The sequence below is a fragment of the Solanum pennellii genome, chromosome 2, assembly GCF_001406875.1.
Source record: "Solanum pennellii chromosome 2, SPENNV200".
Taxonomy (NCBI): domain Eukaryota; kingdom Viridiplantae; phylum Streptophyta; class Magnoliopsida; order Solanales; family Solanaceae; genus Solanum; species Solanum pennellii.
Genome location: NC_028638.1, coordinates 42555050 through 42577296, shown reverse-complemented (window position 1 = coordinate 42577296; position 22247 = coordinate 42555050). Strand labels below are relative to the sequence as shown.

Sequence of the window (22247 nt, the reverse complement as noted above, 5' to 3'; positions counted from 1 at the left end):
TCTTCGAAAATTTATTTATTTTGAAAAGCATAATATATAAATATACTTTTTAATTTGGCTTTGAATTATATTTATGCTCTTTAATTTAGTGCGTGCATAATTAGACACTTAAACTTATATAAAGTTGAACAAATAGACACACATGTCCTACATGTCATTTTTTGTCTTATGTGTATTGTGTCATATAGGACTCATTTGTTTATTTATTTAAAAGTTGAATAGTTAAAATGATTGTCTGTGCATTATGAAAACTGAAGGTCAAAATTAAAATTTGAAATCAAGTTTAGAATACAATTTATGTATTATATCATTTTGAAATGAAGTAACATGTAAATGGAACAAGACATTTTGCTGCAGATAAACTAAATCCAATAATGGAAAGATTACTGAATACTTCTCTTATATTTTTCTTATTTTTAATATTTCGTTTTATTTCTAAAAATCTCTAAAATTTCTGGTTTTCTTAATGTCTGAGCTATATACTAATGTATTTTAGCTAATATTTAATATATTCGATTTATTTTATAATGTATCCGATCTACATATTGTGTATTCGAGAGTAATTTTTAATGTACCCGTTACATATATCATGTACCCGATTTGTGGTATAATGTATCTGAAATACTCTTTAATAAATCCGATCTACGTATTAATGTATCCGATTTGTGTTACTTTTTAAGGGCTTAGTGTAATTATAAATTAAAAAGGGATAAATTGTAATTTCATATTAAAACTATATGATTCCTAAAATTTATCGTAAAATAAAAGCATTCTCTTTCTAATGATTTGAGTTTTGAGTTTTGAGATAAATGGTCTCACAAATTAAAATATTTAATTTGGATCGATAGAATATTAATGATCTCCCAAATTAAAATATTTAATTTGGATCGGTAAAATATTAACTTCAAATGATAGTTCAATTTAAATTTAATTATTAAGAGAAATTTCAGCTCAAAATATAGTAGATATCAAATTACAACATTCAAGAAATGAAAAAGGGGAAAATATGGACTAAATAATATTACGACGATGAAAGAGAATTGCTCGGATGATAAAATCGCGGATTGTATATGCAAATTCATTATTTGGATATCCAAATTCAAACAGTCACTTGTGTAATTATACAATATTGCAGTAGCCAGATTTCACGGATCTACAAATTAAATAAATGATTAGCCTTTTAATCTCAACTGTCAAAGTGTCAAATGTCAATGCATATGGATTTGAGAAGTGGATGAACCCTTTAATTAAATAAGATTAATACTGCTTGGTTTCACAAGTCAATAAAACATTTAATTCAGTGAACTATTATATGTAAACATGTATATGTACTTCCAAGTTTATTGAGGAAAAAAAAACTTTTCTTACCATTGATTTGTTCTGAATTATTCTCTTCGTTCATAATTGTTTGACAGATATATAAAAAATAGATATTTAAAATTAATTGTTAATTTAAATAATTAAGAAATAATTAATCACCTTTTTTCATATTTGCCCCTAATGATAGTATTGTTCAATTGAAAAGTTAGGTGGACTTTTGATATTCTTGATATAGTAGGGTTATATTGGTCAAATTACACCTTGTATTAAATTTTCCTTGAGGGATATGCATGACCTTAACATGACAAACAATTGCAAACAAAGTGAGTAATAGTTTATGCATAGTTAATATATTTTTAAGACAAATACAAAATTTAATTGAAAAATAATGATTTTAACCGAACAATCTCCGTCGTCCCGACTCTTACCATTCACAAGCAAGCCATAAGGTTAGGAAGAGATTGTGTGGAATATCAGCAAAGTTATGAATTTTCATGAAGAGTGCATAAATTTTAAGTATATACCTATAAAAGGTATATTTTTAACTTAAATATGTAATATTATTTTCTATATAGATGGTATATTTTTTCGAAGAAGAATATTCAATTGACTATCCTTTAGAGTATTAAAAAAAACTATATAAACAAACCTTTATTTTTCTAAAAAAATTTATTATTAGCTAGAAATTTGGCACTCACTTTGAGGCTTGACTATTCTAGAATCGAGCGAATAGTTCTACTTGAGAGTAAAATAACTTGGATAAATGACAGAAATCCATAGTTCCACTTGAGAGTAAGATAATTTGGATACGACAGAAATCCTACCTTTAAGTTCTCTTATTACTATTGTCCCCTGTTAGTTTTACAAATTTTCAAAATTCCTTATTTTCACACATAAGATTAATGTATCAGCGCATCTGATTAATGTATCTCGCGCATCAGATTAGTGAATCATGTATAAAATGTACATCAGAATAGTGTATCATGTATAAAATGTAAAGTATCTTACTTAACAATTAAATTGTATCACGAATCAGATTAATGTATCAACGCTTATATTATTGTATCAATTTGAGAGATTTTTATAATTATAAACTTGTAAAGTACAAATGATAATTTTACCTTAAAAATGTGTGATTTCTGTCATTTGCCGTAATAATTTTTACCAAAGACAATTTTATTCTCAAAACTCGAATGCAGATAGATTCGTCCTGATTGGGCTTACAAGAATTGGAGGACTTCTATTGTTGGTATATAGGTCCAAACAAACAAATAGCACAAGAAGCCCAAAATTCACGAGCTAAAAGGCCTGAATTATTTTACACAGAGTTTATGACTATAATTGTGCTTGGTGGCCATGAAACCAAATTGTTCTTAGGGAGATTAAGTTTTATAACCTTTTATAAATATATATTTTTAGGTTTATGTGACAATTATTATTGAAAAAAAATATCAGCTTTTTATTGCCATAAAATGAGAATAAGAATCTCAAGTTAATCTTCTTGCCATTTGATGCCACATGATTATAACAAATAAGAGAAAAACAATTATGAGATTAATGGAAACATTGTATAGAAAAAGACAATTATGAGATTAATGCAAACATAATATAGTTAAGTGAGCAACTAAAATCAAACCAAATTAGGTAAAATTTATTTATTAGTCTATTTTTTTGGGTACAATTTATTAATTATATCTTTTTCACAAGTAGTGTTATATTAATGTACCCAAACACAATTTTCTTCTAATTGCTGAGTAGGTACTTGTATGTTGTTCTCAATTGGATAAAATAATTTCAAATATGATATCGAAAAAAGTTAATCTTAAATTTTATCGCGAAATTATAAAGGATTAAAAAATATAATTTATTGCTATTTGAGGGACTAAAAATGTTAATTTGACAAAAGAAAAATTGAGGAAAAATCTACTTGATGAACTGTTGAGTTGATTTTATTAGAAAAACAACAATGGCTATAGAAAGAGCTTCATGTCCAGTTCTCAACACTTTGCGTTTCTGCACCAAAAATTCTTCCAAACTGTACGATTTTCCTAGAAAACACCTACAATTTCCCTCTTTCTTCCCCAGAAACTTCAATTCTATCAATGGCAAGCTGTACACTCATGGATTATTTCTCAATTCGTCAAGTTCATTCTCCAACACTACCCAGGAAACTCCGTCTCAGAAACTCGCTCTTCTTCTCGAAGTTGAAGGGTACAATAACTTTTCGTCCTTTTTTTGTGTGTGCATTCTGATAATTCATGAGCTTTTATGTTTGTTTGTTTTTCGCTTTTTTACGGACTGCATTGTATTTTCGTGCTATGTAATGCCCTGTTTGTATTAACTACTCAATTATCAAATTGAACACATTTTTTCGCAATTACTGTCATTTTGTTTGTGAAATTCAATCGTGAAAACATTGATATTTTGACATTTAGAAGTGAAATGTGAGAAGAGAAGTTTTAGGTATGGAAAAATAATAATTGAGTATTTGAATTAGATAAATTAGCTGAAATTCAACATATGCTTGAATTCCTTTACTTTCACCTCTCCTTCTTCTCCAAGGGGAAATAAAAAGAATCAAACAGATTTAATATTGAGATTATGTTAATCTGGAGGGTTAATATATGTATCTAATTTTATGTTCAAGGTTTTTATGTGCTTATTATCTTTGTGTTATATTTTCAGCATCATTTTCCTCTGGAAGTTACTTTTTGTTTTGTTTTGTTTTCTTGACAACTTTTATATGTTTAGGGTATTAATGGATGTGGACCGATTGGGCAACCGCCAAGCCTTCAACACAGGTGAGGTTTTCTTTTTGTACTTTTACAGAGTAAATTCTATGCTTTATGGGATCTTTTTCTTTATGAAATGACATTTTTTTGTGATGATCACAAAAGTCATTCTTAACGACTGAATGCACCAATATGGTGCACAAGCTAATGCATAACAAAAACAAACAAAAGAAAACAAGCCTACCTGGGATAATCTAAATGTCTTTTTTCTTCTACTAATGTCAGCATTCCGGAAGCTTGGATTGGACTGTGCAAATTGGAGCCAACCAGTTTATCAGGATCTTGTAAAGTACGATGTTCATGAGGTTTTGTGATTTAGTTGAGGCATACATATATTATCTGAATCAGAGTGTATTGCATAGTTGATTTTAATAATACATTCTATCTTTTCCTGGTTTCATTTTTGACCTCTAGTCTACAGCATCCTAAGTAGTCTCTCTGACTAATTACATAAACATATTATTCTTGCTTTCTCCAGGAAGAGCATGGGTGATGAAGAAAGGATGTTGGTCTTGTTTTTTAATAGAGTAAGCTCACATAGAAAAGTCCATTAATATGTGCCTTGTATTCATTCTAAAAAAAATTCAAGTACTCTTCCAAATTTAAATAAGCTTGTTCTTTATTCAGATTGGTTGGCCCACATCACTGCCCACTAGTGAGAAGGAGACATTTATGAAAACTGTTCTGCGAGAGAAGGTATGTATTCAGAAGTAAAGCTTGATAGGTTGAACATGTGATGATAAATTTCTTTCACTTCATTTGGTATATTTTAGATATCAGTAGTAAAACCTTCTATAGCTTCCAATAGGCTATCTGCAGAATATTTTCCTGCCCCCATGTCTCTTAGTGGTTAATGGTTATCATAGAGCTTCAAATTGATGTAAGAACTCAAAATAACATTACTGATAAGGTAATCCCATAGAGCTGTTGGCATGCTTAGCTCTGCTCCATTGACTAAATCAAATTGCAATTCTGTCTTCAAGTACATGTTTGAACTGTTCTGTTATATGCAATCTCATAGTTCTTGTTTCCTGCGCCTTTCTTTTGTTTTTGTTTGCACTGTTTAATATTTGAGCTCCTACTAAAATCAATTTCCTATTGTGTTTTCTCGTACTTGTACTCACTGTTATATCCAGTGTGATAATTGTTGTTTTCCTGTTCCACTTTTATACTCCCTCTGTCCCAAAAAGATTGTCTTAGTTACTATTTGGACAGTCGCAAAATATTTTCTTTGACCATAATCTTTTCATATACTTCCTAAATATTTTGAATTGTTAACTATTGACTTATAGATTTTTTATTAAGTTTCTAAATATGTCAATTTTGTTTCAGAAACATTGAAGATTTTATGAATTCACACCGAACATAAGTTAGACTCTTGTATTCCGAATCAAGATAACTTTTTTGGGATGGAGAGAGTACTTTATTGGACTTGTTTTGTAATGGTTTCATATTCTTTTCTAACTACATATAATATTGCTTACATGATCTTGGTTGAAGTACTAATCTGAATAATGGGTTCATTGCTTGTAGAGAATTGCATTGGATGAACTTGTCATGTCAAAAACCTTGCCTTTAAGACCTGGTGTTGAAGAGTAAGTAGTTTTCTTGCTTCAAGTCATTTGTTCATGTGTTACATGCATTTAGTTTTCTCCACAAATGGTCATTTATTTCATGATGAAGTAATATCCTCGTCTGAACTTCAGTGATTTTTGAGCCATGCGGAAGATTTCTCCTTTAATCTTGCATCATAGTGAGGTCTCTTATGGTTACTCCATTCTTTTATTTGGGTAATGCAGTGCTAAGTGAAGAAGGAGAGAAAGATCTTCTTTCACTGGGTCGAAGCTCTAAATCATGTTCCCTTTATTTGCTTAAAGATTTACGTGTTGATTTTACTTTTAGTATTATATGCTGCTGTCAGGTTTTTAGGTTTATTCTTATTAAAAATTGAGGCTATTCAGGTTTTTCTCCTATTATTTTTAGCAAATTTTAGAGGGAATGCATTCAGAATTCTAGAGTTATTCAATGTTTTCTAATTTGAGTTGGTATCAGGCTCATCTTGAGATCCAAGTCATAGTCCTCATTGTTTGGTGATAGCTGTATTAGAGTGGAGTTAAATATGCAATAGGTTAATGCAGTAGCTGAACCAATAGGTCCTCTGGGATTAATCCCTGTTTGCTTTACTATATGAGTTATGACCTCGCTTGCCCCTTCCTATAGAAATTCGGGGTCAAATTCAACAGAGGAAATCTACAACTTTTTTGCTTTATATCTAGAAGTAATGGTTCCTTGTCGGTTTCATTGAGCTATATTTTTCCACACCCAGCAGTTTTGAGACCCACTTGTAGTTCAGATATTGTGACTTTCTATATGTAACAATCTTCGGATCCTTGACACTTTTGAGTGTTTAGTTTGTGTGCAAAGCTTATGGTTTACAAGAAGTCAAGAACAACTACCTCAATCCCAAACAAGTTGGGACCAGCTACGGAATACTCAGTGACTATGTTACTCCACTTAAATTCATATCATGATAATATTAAGCAAAATAAAAATGAAAATTACCTGCAGTTCCTTATATTTTCTAGTAGCATATAAATTCAACTCCTAGAAAAGCATAGGATGTAGAGTAGAAATGCTAATATGGCGAAACATATTCTCAACTAACAGGTATCGGATATATAGATAATTTTCTTTCATTGTGATTTGTGCCTAATATTTCACCAAGTCTGCATGGATTCCAAGATATTGTAGATCCTTTGAGAAACCTTCGTATAACTGATTTTTAGGTCTACCTCGTTCCCTTAACACCTTCACCCACCATGTTCTAACATCTGCAGACTTGTGCATCTGCCGTTCAACACCGGACATGACCATATCATCTCAAGAGACAGCCTCTTATTTTATCCTCGATATTTGCTACATGAACCTTCTTGCGGATGCAATCATTTTTTAAATAAGATGGGTAAAAATTGATTGAAAAGGTACCAAGAATATAATGAATTCAAATCTAATGTAACATTAACCAACTTCTCAACTATATCAATAAGTCTTAAGTTCAATTACACTTCCAGAAAGTAAATTCAACAACTCAAATGGGAAAAGGCCCAAATGGACATACAAAAATATTGATTATTGGAAGTAAGACTAGGGATTGATAGCGGAAGAAAGGCGATACGAAGCTCAGACTAAGAGTGGAGATGAGAGGATTTAGATTCTTCACTCAACAATGTACATAAGACTATTTTTCCTGGAATGTGGTATTTATCAACCTGGATCCAACACATAACCACTTAATGCGGTATTGGGCTGCTTTTCCATAACTAGTCTCGGCACATTCATAACAGTGATACAGAAAAGTACAAGCTAAGACATCTGAGATAGCTGTTACACCAAAAATATAAATTTTGCAGACATCTTTTCTTCAGAACAGTAATATGAGAACTTTTGCCTTTAAAGCATCTGCTATTTCTCTGTTTGATGACCATGGTGTACGCCTGGCTGGGACAACTTTCATGCACCTCGACTAATTCCACGGGATACCTATCATCTATCATCAACAACAAGTACCAAATAACTCTGGCCACCAAGGCTAGGACAAATGAGAAGAATCACCTAGTATTTTTTTTCGTCCTACGTTAGGATTTGAACTTGAGACCTCATGACTCTCAAAAGCATCTGCTATTTTTTTCCAACCAAATGGTGTTCATGATGCAAAGAGGGTGATTTTCATATTTTCTTCTTTCTTTTGCCAACTTTCTGACTTAGCCAGATTTCTAATAGAGCTCTTATACTGCAAGGCATGACTCATTGCACTTCACATATGTTAAAAAAGAGACCCAAAATTTTTCCAGCTTGTTTACAATGGAGGAATAAATTAGTTGCAGATTCCTGATCTTTTTCACAAAAGAAGCACCTACTACATAGGGCGAATCCCCTTCTCTGAAGCATATCTTGAGTGAGGCAGGTATTTTAGCTGCTACTCGGCCAAAACAAGCCACTTAGGATTAGCTTTAATCTTCCACAACATCTTCCAAGGACAGCTTACCTCCTAAGATTCACCATGTCTCTGCAATCATTTCTAATCTTATTTAGTCTTGTATGACCACATGTACATCTAGCATTCACATCTCTACAACACTCATCTTGAGGGTGTACTGGATTTTAGTGGCAACATTGCTAAGCTCATTGGTTTAAGCATCTAAATTTTGACATGTTCAGCAATTTATCACATCGTTGATCCATAGATTTAGTTCTAACATTTTCAAATGTCTTAAAGTTAACTTTTCCACGATAATTAAGAAAGAGGTTGCAGGATAGAATATTAGCATGTCAGGCTAACTCTTTAGCATCTCGATTAACCGTGTACAGTTAGTTTGATTCCGCGGTCTTTGTATTTATTAATTTGATTGGTTGATCTTCCTTAGTTTTGTCATAGTTCTCGTAATGAATTTTGCAGATTTATTGATGAAGCATGTGAAGAAGGTGTACCAGTAGTGATTCTGACAGCCTACTGTAAAAGTGGGGAGAAACAAGTCAGGTTTACTGCTAATTTCAATTCTTTGCATTTCAAATATGAATTTATAAGAATTTTTTTTCTTGAACATTAAGTTCTTTATATAGCTTTAGGGTGAGGTAGGGTTGAATGAATTGAATACGTTAGTCTAAATTGCTAATGCCGAACGCTTGAAACTGTTGAATTTGGGGATCTGCCAGTGTTAAATTGATGTTTCTTAAAGCACCCAAGGGTGTGTCATGGTGGTTAATGAAGTGGGTGAAAATGATGAGAGACAAACACACTAGGTGATTTTTCCATCTGCCTATGCCTTGATGGACAAAGTTACCTTGTACCTATTCTGAGAAGGCAGTAGGTAGTCGGTAGAATAGTCAAGGTGTGTGCAAAATCACCCAAACGCCATTATCAGTAAAAAAACAATCCGTTTCTTGGATCTAGATTATATGCTTAACGGCTTTTTATGGTCTTTGTTGCTAGAACGTCATCATATAAACTAAATGATTCTGCAGGTTGATTCATATCAGGAAATAAGTAAAATCTCTAAAGCAAGTTGCAACATTAGTTAGAGAGGACTGTTAGTTGGCATGCAGTAATTCCCATTTTATCCAACATCAGTGATACTTCTACACTTGCCTGTCAAAAAACTCGTTTTGGTTTCCTCCCATAAGAAATTGGGTTGTTTTGATGTGAAAGAGTCTGCATACATTCTTCCAATCATTGGAAAAGTAACCAGTTCTTTGATTCACTACAGATCTATCATTGAGAAGCTTGGAAATGATAAAATGGCAAAGATAAAAATAATTGGAACTGAGGAGGTAAAACGAAGTGCCTATGGCCAACTTGTATTAGGCGAAGGGGTGGCATCTGACCTAGGTGAGCAACTGGCTAAAGAAGCAAGAAAAGCAGGTAAATTGTCTCAGACAATCTGGTTCAATTTCGTTGCACAATCTGCTAAAATATCATGGCATAAGCTGGTTGCCTCTCTTTGTACCATTTTTCAACATAAGAAACTGCACACCTCCTCTATATTATTTTGACCCAGTTTCCGCTGAGGAGCAAAGAATTGCTAAGGAGGTTGCTTCCATACTAAAGTTGACTGTCGACATTGATACTACTTCAAGTGAAGGGTTAGTTCTATCATTCTTTTCTTTGTTGTTTTTTTTAATTATTTTGTTGTTTTAATGGTTTACTTTCAGTTTTACACCAGAAATTATATTACCTGGATGAAGATGCTTGATTAAACTTGTCAAAATCAATAATCAACTGCACTTCAATCCGTACATGGTTGGGGATCTTATCAACAATTAACTTGAATTGAGATGCTTCATGGAGGGTGCTAACATGTTGTTTCCCACATGCTTTGAAGCTGGACATTTCATGTATCTAGTGGTACTTTGAGATATGCCCAAGGAAAGAAGAATATTATTTGCTGTGAATTAATTGTAATGAGACTTGTCAAAAAAAAAAAAAAAAGAGGGGGAGGGGAAGGGAACTCTGGTCCAAAAAGAAATTGCTTCTCCATTTCTGGTGGATCATAGTAAATGCATTAGCTTCTTATTGATCTCATTTGTGCTATTTCAGACCATGTTTCCTTCACTCATTACACTTATTTGGCATGGCCATGTTTGAATGAATTCCTTGTTACTTGAATTCACATTGATCAGACTAGTTGGTGATATTTCTGTTTGTTACAGAGATGATCTTAGGAAAAACTGCCAAATCAATGTCTACACAGAATTGGATGCAAATGCTAGATATTATTATAGACTCATACAGTGACTTTGAATGTTCAGTAAGAGTATGTTGTGAGATAGCCATATTATACAATATCGTACATCCTGGACAAAAGCATGTCAAAGGAGCAGTAAGAGTCCATGTTACATAGTGGATCATATAGCTCACATTTGGAGCTTTGATTTGTAGTTGAAGACAAATTACTCAGAAGCATTTGTGGCTATCTGAAATTCATGCATATTTGTATTGAGTGCATACTGCAATTTGGCACACAGTAGGTCTGCTGTTCAGTTATCTAAATGTGGTCTAATACTTTATTTACTTCTAATATAGATTGCAGAATGTTGTGGCTGCACTGAGGGCTGGGGCAGAATATGCCGATGTACCTGTGCACAATTGTGTGCTTGTTTCTGGAAGTCTATCTGGTGTTGCTGGGGCAGAGCGAATTGGCATGCCTTGCGTTGTGGTCCGGAGCAGGTTGATTTTTCAAAACCAAGTTTAAATACCAAATTCTTGAATGCAATATAAATACTTTTTGTCTTTAACACTAGGCATATATCAATCAATTAGCTTTACTCTATCCTAAATTAGTTGGATTGACTAAATAATCCTATATTATATGTGGGTGAGAATATGTGTCACTTCATTCCACAATAAGACTAGTACCACATCTATCCTGCTAAATTAGTGTTAGCTAGTTTTACTTTTTGATAATTTTCTTTTACTTATTAGTATAAACATTGCTGGATATTATTTCTGAATAATAATATTTTTTTGTGTGTGAGAAAGTTCAACGGCCAGAGCTGAGTTTCCCGGAGCTAAAGCAATAATGGATGGATTTGGTGGTGCAGATTTAACAATATCTAGGCTGCGGCAAATACAAGAATCCTGATATTTGATTCAAAAGCCAAAATCCTGTAAAATTTCTAAACTTAAAAGCGAGTGTAATTGCGCTTCTGTAAAATTATTTACTGTGAAATATGCAGGCATAAGTTAAACATCTTATAGCCATTGACCATTTGTGGAATTACTTATCAATTTTGGGTTTCATTTCATCTCTTTGTGAAAAATTTGAACAGTCTGCTGCGCCTTTTTCTTTTTGGGTTTCCTACTTTGTGGCTCAACTAATCTTGATTCTGAGCTTGAACTTGAAACCTCTGATAAGAATAGAGTACTTACCACCACTCAAATTACTTATGCTGGCAGCTGCGTATTTTAATGAGAATTTCCTCAAGACATGTTGACATTAACCATTAAGTACGTAGATTGTAATTTCAGATTTATTTCTATGTTCCTCAGTGAAATAGAATTCATAGATGAGCTCCGAAAAGCTTGTGAAGTACTAAAAAAAATAATCGAGTTGTCCAAAACGTATAGTTAACGGTAAGAGTATTAATTTTGATCTGTATGAAGAGGTCTGTCTAATTAGGCATTGTTAGCTCAAATTATAAAGTTACAGGTTACATTAAAGAGAACTAATAGAAAAGTAGTTTTAAGTTATAGATTACATTTTCCTACAGAGATATAACTTGCTAAGCATATCTACGAAATCCATCGTTCATAAAATTAGTCAATGGTGAGGTATATGAATTTCCTACAACTTTGGAGTATTCATTCCACCACAGCATGAAGCTGCTTTGAGACAAGAAAATCTCAGGAGACACCAAGAAGTTATTAACCATGTCCATTACATACTGCTCAAATTTGATCAGGTTTTCTCTAGCTGATTCTTGGTCTTGTGGACTACTACTTTGTCCATCTTTCAACACTTGACAAGAGATCATAGCTTCCTCAACATAAGCCCAGAAGCAAGAATCAACTGTTAGACTAGAGGCTTGGCTTCTCTGGTATGTTTGAGTATTTTCACCAGTTAACCATTTCTCCAGTAGTTTATAATGTTCACTTCTTCCGTGAAGTACATAATCTCTCTTTCCCCTACCATAATACTCAGCTATGTCGAGTGGTTCAACCATCCTTCGGTAGTTTGTTGCAGCATAAAGCAAACGCTTTCGGCGAGTTCTCCCCTCCTTCCAGGGCAAATTTTCCACTTCAGTTACTGTTCTTTTCCAGAAAAGCTTCAAAGTTCTGTGATGCTTGATTAGGTCTTCTGTGCTTGCAATCTCGTCTCTGCTTCTGGAACGTCTGGTTTTATATTTGTCATAATACCCTGCCTCTTCCAAAGAGTTTTTCATGTACCATTCAAGGTAAGACATGGACTTCTTAGTTTTACTTATTTTGGAAGGATCGAAAAGCTTCTGCTTGTGTTTGGCCTGAACCTCTGCTCTTTTAGCAATATTCATTGCAAGATAGCTCAAGTTAACATTTTCCTGTAGCAGTTAAGAGACAAATATCTGAAATTTGCTGACAAAAATAAACATTAAGAGAAAAAGAAAGAAGTACTCTGCTGTATGGCGTTTTCTAGTCCATTTAACCAAGAATTTTTCGCCTCAAGTTAATTTCATGTTATACGCCTTCCTATCCCACCAACAAACATAGCCTTGTGCATTCTTTAATACTTCAACACAAAATTCTTACTTTACGACTTGTATATGCACCTGAATGACTCAAGTTTTATCTTTCATCAAGATTCCCGTTGTGTTTCGGTAGATGAACAATCAAAGTGGGAACATCACAATTTGATCAAGTAGCAAGGAAGTGTATTTACCTGTACCTTTCCAACTCCAGTTGCTTCTAGCAGTAGGTAGGTACCTGCTTGAAGTGGATTACTTATTGTGTCAGGCAGCTCTGAGATTCCCCTGCAAATGGCTTTGTTCTTCAACTGTTCCAAGATATGTCCATAATCAATAACCTGAGAGCAGTTATTTAGATTTTCACTTTCAGCACATCTTGAGCTCATTATCATCAACAACTCCAGAATCGACTGTGGTTCCTCGAAGCAAGAGAAACCTGATTCTGAGCCGAAGAGATAGGTACCAAATGGCATGTACCAGGTCGGAGTAGTCAAGGTAGCAGCAGAGGCATTATGGTCTGAGATCAGGAATCCTGGAACTGGATCTTTATCTGAGACCACATGCAAGAAGCAAGAGCTCCACATCGGATGCTCTGACATGGCTTTTTGAAAGCCATTGTTACCAAGAAGTGGGGACCCAAAAGTAATGCAGAGGATATGCTGCACACCATAGCTGGGAAGGCTCTCAAGCAGCCACAAGGTGAAGAGAGATGCAACTGATCCTCCCAGAGAATGTCCAGTTACAATTAGAGGTTGGCTGCTGGTGAACTGCATCGAAGCAGACAAAGCCACAATGCCAAAATCAGTTCCACATATAAGAAATAATCCAGCCGACAGTTTACATTTCATTTGCACATTATAAGCTGGAGAGCAATCATTGGTATCTTTCTTCCATTAATCTCGTGTTTGGTTACTACTATTAATCATCCTCCCTGCTAAAGAAGGGATAATTAAACTTTGTGTTTAGTTGTCTAACGTTAGCAATTCCTCTGCAAGCAGAGGCCCCATGCTTATGGATTATTGCGAGTTGCGACCTCCTCTAGTCTCCTAGCATCCTGCCGTGGTCATCCCCAACTATCTTTTCTTACTGGTTGTGTTTTTCATTACTCATATCGTATTCCAACCAATTGAAGAATATGTGTATAATTCTTGAACTCTAAAAGTGATCCTCACTATACTCTCATCTTTATTCACGAATGTAAACACTGAGATAACTTTTCATCATTTCCTATCCAATTCACAATACTCTTAGGAGTCATTTGGTATGAGGGATTACGGATTATCCGAGATAATATGTAAGATTATCATATCCTGCGGTTGGTTAGAGCTATTAGTTAGTCCCGGGATTATTTATCCCACCGTGCAGTTGGTTAGAAGTATTAGTTAGTCCCGAAATTATTGATCCCACCATAGTGAGGTCTAATCCATGGTATAACTTTGCTTATTCCATCCCTATACCTAACGACCCCTAATTAATCATCCAGCTCTAATCCCATGAATTACCTCCTTATACAATGTCATACATTTTAATGATCAACTCAAAGATTACATCTCAAAATTAAGGATCATTTACTCCAATTAACTAACAATTTTGTCATTTCTGGAACAACAATACATGTATAAAATTACAATAACACAATTATGCTAACGCGTTCAATGTACATATCAAAAAAGGAAGCAAAATTCTGTACCTGTTGTTTGAGAAGAGAGAGCTCATTCTCAAGAGAAGCAAAAAGGGCAAAAGCAGCTTTATGAATGGAGATGGAACTAGTATTACTTCTGGTGCGAAGGAAGTCGAATGACGTAATTTGATCTGAAGAAATCAGCTCTCTAAACTCTTCTTGCAAATGATTAACAGCACAATTGGGTGAAGATACAAAAGCTATAATAGAACCCTTTGATGGGCTTTCATAAATTTGGTTTTTAACAGAGAAAGGAAGTGATGGGTCTTCCAAAAGAGTGAGATTCTGTTTTTGAAGCTTTGAAATTGCTTCCCATGACTGATTCAATAGGTCTGATCCTAACAATAGATTTGCCAATTCCAGTCCAGTGTTGTACCTGAAAAAAGAAGAAGAAGAAGATGATCTAACCATTGAGTGAAGACGATAAACAGAGAAGTAATAGGGTTGATTGCTTACAAGGACACCATTGGAGAGCAAGCTTCAAATCCAAGTTAACGAATATTTAACTGGCTTTCCAATTCAAGATTTTGTCAAACATTGCGTAGGATAACCTAATTTATATTCTAATTCCGCCGTCTCAATTTATATAACATATTTCGAATTTTGAAATTTAAGCAAGTCAATTTTTTATTGTAAATTTTTAATATATTTTTTAAATATTTTGAATTATTAATTATTGTGACTTATAATATTTTTTAGGTAGTTTATAAATATATAAATTTCATTTTAAAAAATTTGAGCATTCCATTAGCAAATTCTCTATCAAACTTAACTTGTTTGATTCTCAAAAAGCGAAATGTGTCACATAAATTGAGACAGAGATAGTATTAGTTTCATTGGTTCGCGGGGTAAATTATCCTTACATTATAATTTTTGAGCTAGTTATTTTAGAGATAAATATCTGAAATAAATCTGAACATTGACCGAGATTATTGTAATGATACTAAACTTTGGAAATGACCTTTTATTTCTGTACTATTTAATATTTTAAAGATATATATGCCCACGTGGATATCATAAATATTGTATAATTATAAATAGTAACATGTCCACGTGGACACATATATATCTTTAAAATACACTATTTAATAGTGCAAGGGCTAAAAGGTCATCCGTAAAGTTTGGTATCATAACAACAATTTTAATCAAAATTGAAGTATTTTTCAGTAAAGTTAAAATATTTGCTTAGAAATAAAGATTTGATTGAGGTTTATTTTTTGACTAGTAGAATAAAAAATGGTAGATTAGAACAATGTAATAAGTAGTACTATTTATCTAGTAGCAACTCAATTCATATATATATATATATATATATATATATATATATATCATATATTACTAAAAGCATGAACAAAAAAGTTGAAAGTTGAATTACGGTTTTACCCCTTTTATAAATTAAATTGTTATAAAATATTTAAATATTTGATTTTATAAATTTAATTAAATGTTAATTGACTTTTAGACTTCCTAAGATTAATTTCTAATTGAATATCTAATTTATTGATATTTATCATCTATAATCTATATGTATATAATAATTATAATTTTTTTTAAAAAAAAATCTTTACCTAAATTTCTTTAATTTTTCTCTTCTTATAACTTTTTCCTTAACCCCTCTCATGAATAAAATAATTGATATGGATAAAGTATTATTCTTTATGATAAATAACGAAATTTAATAAATTAAAAGGTGCAAATCTACAAAATGGAGACACACATTGATAATGTCCTCTTGATTATTATCAAAGACTAACTCTAGCTTCACAAATTTAAATTCATTGATGTTTAATTACATGATAAGAACTTTAGTTGTTCTTTCTACATGGTTTGCTAACTTTAATTTTTTTTTCATATTCTTCATTTATTTATTATTATTATTTTCTAATTACTTATTCAACTTTTATACTCTTAATATTTGTAACTCTCATCTTTTCATATTCATAACCTCCAAATATTTAAACTAAAACTTTAAAATATCTTTTGATATTCCTTCTATTCTATTTATATAAAACTTCTCATGAAACCCCTATCAAGATTATTAGGCTATTATTTTTATTTTATAGTAAAAGTAGATGATGAAGACTCTTCAATTTTGATAGGATATGAAAGGAGTCGATAAGAACTCAGGGAGTTATGTACTAATTTTGTACTTATTTTTTATCTAAATATACATCAATCTTATAAGAATAATGTCTATATTGTATTTTTTCTTAAATATTCTGTTTCTTTGTCTTTTTTTCTCTCTTAAACTTCTTAATTTAGTTTTCTATGAATGTTTTATTGCCGTAGGTCTTTATTCTTATTTTGTAATTGTTACATTTTATTATTCATTACAATTTACATATATATTTCCATGAAATTTTAGTCATTCTAACATATATATAAAAATTCACATGAAACACACGTGCGAAGCACGTGCTCAAAAACTAGTATATATATATAGCTCCAACTCAAAATTGAAAGTAAATAAGAGTTATCTGTTGAAAAATTTTGGTGGTTGATTAATCTTAATTTAAGAGTCCTATGCCTAGACCTGGCAGTTTTTTTTGATATTTGATGTTATATGTTCGTGGGACGTAAGTTATTTTTTGAACATTTTTTTTTGTTGGATTATTAGAGATATATTATCATTTCCATATTTTAGTCAAAATATTATTGATTTTCTAATGTTGATGCTTTAACTTATTGTTATTGTTCAGCCTGAGCTGCTTCTGCTGTTGTTGGCTATTTAAAGACTGTTTTAGGGGCCCAATGGACATAAATGGGCCTCCAGGACCTTTTGGGCCGCAACCTCTGCCATGACCCAGTTGGTTGATTCAAAAGGAGTATCCCCAAAAAAATAGAGACAAATTATAGAAATATACGTATTTGTATTACTTATTTCCATTATTTCCTATTATTTCTAAAAAAATTTATTTTTTTAATGTGTTTGAGTTGCATATTAATGTATCGAAACTAATATTTAATGTGTCAAAGCTAGTTTTTAATGTATCCGAGCCAGTGTTTAATGTATTTGAGCTACATATTGTGTGTTCGAGCTAATTTTTAGTGTATCCGAGCTACATATTAATTATTATAGTTTCAATTATTGTATTTGGTTTTTAAAATTTTAAAAGAATTAATCTAACTAAAAACTTATTAGGGATAAATTGTTATTTCAAATAAAAATTATGGAATTTATATCATTTTAAAAAAAATACTATAATGAAGAAAAAACAAATAAAAAGTTTACTTGTTTGGGTAAGAGGATAATTAGAAGTTTAACATAATGTTATGTATTATCTCACAATAAAAATAATATATGTGATATTTGGCTTTTTTTATTCGTTCTATTTAGTGCAATGCCGTATAAAATGGAATAAAATAAGCAGTACTCCCAGTACAACTGTACAAATGATCTCGAAGGTCCTAGAATGCTCGGTGAGTTGAAGGATAGTTATTCATACTAATAATTCGAATTAATTATTTTTTATGTTTTCGGAGTTATACCAATAATATTTATATACAAAGTTATTGTATAATACACTCCGTGAAACGATCTCTTGTAATCCTCTTTCCCTCTGCGCCCCAAGCAAAACACACCAAACCCCACTCTACAGTACACTCCTCTCTCGTTGTGTGATGTTTTTTTATTTTCTTTTGGGTGCAGTGGATATGTCAGTTTGACTGAATTTCTATTTGGCCTTTTCTTATAGTGGAACTATTAATTTCTTCATTGCTTAATGCTAGTTCTGTTTCTACTCCTCTCTATTTCTTCCTTTGTCCATAATTGAAACCCCCTCTCCAGTTTTGTCCAACTTTTTGGGTATATAGTGGATAAATAGTCTTTGATTTCAACTTTAAGATTTTGAGGAGAAGGTACTATATGGTGATTATTTCTACATGTTTTTCATAATTTCCATTTTCAAATTTCAAAACCACAAATAAACCCCAAAAGTCCATACTTTTTTAGGTGTTTCTTTTTTCTTGCTATTTTTGCCTTAACTTTGCAATACAAGCCAAGAAAAGAACACCCTTTTTCTTGTTTTTGCATAAAGTTAGGTTCTTTATTGTTATTTTGCATGGATAGGTTGGTAGGTGATCAAGGAGGGAGTAGTAGTAGCATGTTTAGGGACTATAGAAAAGGGAATTGGACAGTAAAAGAAACAATGATTCTAATTGAAGCTAAAAAAATGGATGATGAAAGGAGAATGAGAAGGCAAGAGGGAAAACCAACAGAGTTAAGATGGAAATGGGTAGAGGATTATTGTTGGAGAAATGGTTGTTTGAGGAGTCAAAATCAATGTAATGACAAATGGGATAATCTCATGAGAGATTTCAAGAAAGTAAGGGAATATGAAAGAAGAGTTGTTGAAGGTAGTGGAGAAGGGATTATAAGATCTTATTGGAAGATTGAGAAGAATGAAAGGAAAGAAAAGAACTTGCCTACTAATATGTTGCCTGAGATTTATGAAGCATTAGTTGAAGTTATGGACAAAAAAAGTCAAAGAATGTTGTTGCCTTCTTTACCTCCCACATTACAACAACAATCTACTCCTTTGCCACTTCCACCAATTACAACAACAGTAACACAAACTGATTATACTACTAATGTTCCTTTTACCACAGTAGGTACTCTTATCTCCTAATTTTAATTTTATTTTATTAATGATCACTATTTAAATAGTAGCTAGTACTATTTTAAAGTCCACTCTCATTTGCTTTGGAAAAGCTTAATAGTTGACATAATTGCTTTAGAGAAAGTTCTTTTGCCCTGTCTATGTGTTGCATCTTGAATATTCTTGATATCTTTCTAGTTTCTCCATGATTTATTTAGAACTGTTCCTTTCATTGTTCCTAGTTAATTTGGCTACATACCCTTCGGGGTGGCCTAGTGGTTAGGGCTTGGGACTTTCAAGTTTGAACATCTCAAGTTCGAAAAGCAAGGAGTTTGCCTTCTAGGTCCGTCGCATTAGGCTTGGCCTAGTGCGGGTTACCTCTCCTATATGGTTTGCGAGTTATTGTATAGGAGCAGAGGTTTAACCTGTGCGCACCCAAAGTAGCGGCTGCAAGTTTGCCTTGTTATAAAAAAATAAAATTGGCTACATATTTTCATGCTGCATTCTTGATATTTTTCGAAGACGACCTTTTTGTTTAGTTTCTTGAAATAAAAATATACTTATTCATCTATGATTGTGTACGAAGGTTAAGATGAGCAAGTATATATATATATCTATATATATATCGTGGGTTGAGATATTCTATGAGATTATTTTATATCATATTTTGTATGAGATAATAATTCTACTATGTTAATTAGTATGAATTGTGGAGTTAGTTAATAGCTCGAATCAAACATGAGACAAGAATCCTAAATTTTATCCCAAGATTATTATCGGGTTGGAAATGGATCTTATTTGCATTTGTATCAATCTAACACATCAATCTAGAAAGACATTGACAGTTTAAACTATTTCATTCATTCAATTTTGTTATAGCTGGTGATATTTTATCATGAGCATTTAGTATTAATGAAAATTCCTTTATGATATACCCCATCTGTTTATGTTTTGGAGATGTGTGATAGCTCAGATCCTGATCATAGCAGTGAGCGTTCAGATTCATCGGCAAAGAAAAGAAGAATGAGAGGAGGAGGTGAAGGAACTAGTGGCACATCAAAATGCAACATTGACAATGCATCACAAGAAGTTGGCTCTGCCATCTCCAAGAGTGCTGCTATTATAGCAGAAGCAATTCAGTCTTGTGAAGAAAGAGGAGATAGAAGACACAAAGAACTCTTAAGCTTGCATCAGAGAAGGCTACAAATTGAGGAGTCAAAAGTTGAGATCAATAAAGAAGGGATTAATGGACTTGTTGACTCTATCAATAAACTTGCTAATTCCATCCTTGCTTTGGCTGGTAACAAGAACCAATCAACTGATCCTAAATAGCTACTCATCATGTGTCTTTGTCAATCTTGAATAGTATGATTATGTTGTTTCATAATTCATACTGATCTTCTTATATGATACTAAGTTGATGAGCTGATTGTAACATTATCGATTCATTTATGAATGCAATTTAAGTCATTTTCTTTGGAGTTCTCACATTGATCCAACTTTTCACAACACAAAGTACTTCTTTTGTTTGAAATGTAACCTCTAAACTTAGCTCTCTGATCTAAGCACACAAGAATGTGACTTAGCTATCAATAAAGTGGTATGAAAATTACAGGAGACATTGATATATTTACAAAGGCAGTGAAGCTGAACTGTCTCAAAGCCAGTGTGTTTATTGAGTTCTGTATATAAAAAGATTATAGTTCAAATGGCAATAGAGATAAAGATATGTTCCTTATGATTAAGTCGTATTAGTGCATATGGTATCTCATATATACGTTGGTGGGAGGTAGCAAATACCATATTCATACTGAATCAAGAAAATAATTGGTTCATTGAAGGCAAAACATGACAAAGCAGCAGTCAAGATGAACTATTGTGTTTACTGATTCTGCACACATGTTGTGTTGTTTTCTACTATACCATATTTCAGTTTCAGAAAATAATAAGAGAGTAATGGGCAAGTCTGAGTAAAGAAATTGTGTGTAGGGCATGACAAAAGGACTGGTCAAAGGTACCTTCCAGTCAATAAATGGCCTTGAATAGCATTGCAAAATGGCCATTTATGTGTTATTTTTCATGTCAGTTTTGTGGAAGGTTTGTAGTCATGGAAAGGTTTGGGCTTTCCTTTTCCCATTATTATTGGCTGGATGTGTATGCTTTCTTCAGTTTTCCTGACACAACTTGCCCATACTAACATTTTATTTTTAAATTATACTATTCCCTCGATTTCAAAAATACTGATCTAGTTTGATTTGATATAAAATTTAAGAAAATATAGAAAACTTTTGGATATTATATTTCTAAATTAAAATTATGTCAAATATACGAAATTATTTTTTGATCTTGTGGTCTTAAGTTATAAATATTTGTGTGCCAATTAATCATTTCATTAGGGAAAAATAATTTTTTTATTAAATATAAAAACATGTCACCCCTTTTAAGATTAATTAAAAAAGAATTGAGTCATATAAATTAGATGGAATAATATTTTAGTGTCATGTAACATATTATGGGGTAAATACTTCTAAAAAGTCATGTTTGAAGCGATAATTAAGACTTCTCATAATTTATGGGTAAATTGTTCCAAAGATCTATGTTTAAGAGGTAATTGGGACTTTTTTGTAATTTATGTGTGCGTTTTATAAAATGTTACCAAATTTAAAGGGGCTTTAGTTTTTATTTTTTCCCTTTCCTTTAGGAGATATGGAAAAGAGTTGCAATGGAAATTCAACTTTTCTTTTCCAAGTATACATTCTTTTCATGGGAACTTGATGGAGTTTACAAAATGAAAAATAAATAAATTTTGTGATGGAAAGTTTATTCAAAAAAATAATTATATAACCATATGAATATCATTAATGTATTTAAAATCAAAAGTTTTAATTGGTATATCATAATGATATACTAGTATTTTTAAAAATTAAATTATCAAACTCTAAGTTCTCAATACTTGTACTATATCTACATGATATAAAAATATAAAATCATTTGAAAATGCGATATAAAATTAAATTATTATAATATTGAAATTTTAATTAGACATGTAATTTGATTATTTTAATTTATTTTATAACATGAAACTCCACAAATTGCAAAAACTATCAAAAGTTTCTCAATATTTACATAATCTTATAC

The 22247-nt window shown here is 32.0% G+C and overlaps 3 protein-coding genes across 5 annotated transcripts; 2 read left to right on the top strand and 1 right to left on the bottom strand.

Moving 5' to 3' along the window:
- Positions 1–3245: 3245 nt before the first annotated feature.
- On the top strand, positions 3246–11420 carry LOC107011684 (CBBY-like protein). The gene is made up of 11 exons (XM_015211273.2): positions 3246–3531; positions 4072–4121; positions 4338–4401; positions 4591–4639; positions 4740–4808; positions 5646–5707; positions 8569–8649; positions 9377–9531; positions 9668–9752; positions 10693–10836; positions 11149–11420. The coding sequence occupies exons 1-11, from the start codon at positions 3287–3289 to the stop codon at positions 11249–11251; spliced, it is 1107 nt and encodes a 368-aa protein (XP_015066759.1). The 5' UTR covers positions 3246–3286; the 3' UTR covers positions 11252–11420.
- Positions 11421–11755: 335 nt separating this feature from the next.
- LOC107008960 (senescence-associated carboxylesterase 101-like) lies at positions 11756–15071 on the bottom strand. Of its 2 annotated transcripts, none has more exons than XM_015208186.2 (4): positions 14968–15071; positions 14521–14887; positions 13025–13597; positions 11756–12686 (listed from the first exon to the last, which is right to left on the bottom strand). In XM_015208186.2, the coding sequence occupies exons 1-4, from the start codon at positions 14976–14978 to the stop codon at positions 11892–11894; spliced, it is 1746 nt and encodes a 581-aa protein (XP_015063672.1). In that variant the 5' UTR covers positions 14979–15071; the 3' UTR covers positions 11756–11891. The 2 variants fall into 2 exon arrangements, with proteins under 2 accessions (XP_015063672.1, XP_015063673.1); XM_015208187.2 differs by having other exon boundaries at positions 13031–13597.
- A 2946-nt stretch (positions 15072–18017) lies between these two features.
- On the top strand, positions 18018–20597 carry LOC107009462 (trihelix transcription factor ASR3-like). 2 transcript variants are annotated; one of them, XM_015208802.2, is made up of 2 exons: positions 18018–19122; positions 20083–20597. In XM_015208802.2, exons 1-2 carry the CDS (start codon positions 18573–18575, stop codon positions 20439–20441), a joined length of 909 nt encoding a protein of 302 aa, XP_015064288.1. In that variant the 5' UTR covers positions 18018–18572; the 3' UTR covers positions 20442–20597. The 2 variants fall into 2 exon arrangements, with proteins under 2 accessions (XP_015064288.1, XP_015064287.1); XM_015208801.2 differs by having other exon boundaries at positions 18021–19118; positions 20067–20597.
- Positions 20598–22247: the final 1650 nt, after the last annotated feature.

Coding starts and splice junctions, on each gene's coding strand:
- LOC107011684 (XM_015211273.2), top strand. CDS start 3,287: ATGGCTATAGAAAGAGCTTCATGTCCAGTTCTCAACACTTTGCGTTTC. Junction 4,122..4,337: donor CCGCCAAGCCTTCAACACAG/GTGAGGTTTTCT, acceptor TACTAATGTCAG/CATTCCGGAAGCTTGGATTG. Junction 5,708..8,568: donor TTAAGACCTGGTGTTGAAGA/GTAAGTAGTTTT, acceptor TGAATTTTGCAG/ATTTATTGATGAAGCATGTG.
- LOC107008960 (XM_015208186.2), bottom strand. Junction 13,598..14,520: donor TCTCTCTTCTCAAACAACAG/GTACAGAATTTT, acceptor GCTTCGATGCAG/TTCACCAGCAGCCAACCTCT. Junction 12,687..13,024: donor CTGGAGTTGGAAAGGTACAG/GTAAATACACTT, acceptor TAACTGCTACAG/GAAAATGTTAACTTGAGCTA.
- LOC107009462 (XM_015208801.2), top strand. CDS start 18,573: ATGGATAGGTTGGTAGGTGATCAAGGAGGGAGTAGTAGTAGCATGTTT. Junction 19,119..20,066: donor CTAATGTTCCTTTTACCACA/GTAGGTACTCTT, acceptor TATGTTTTGGAG/ATGTGTGATAGCTCAGATCC.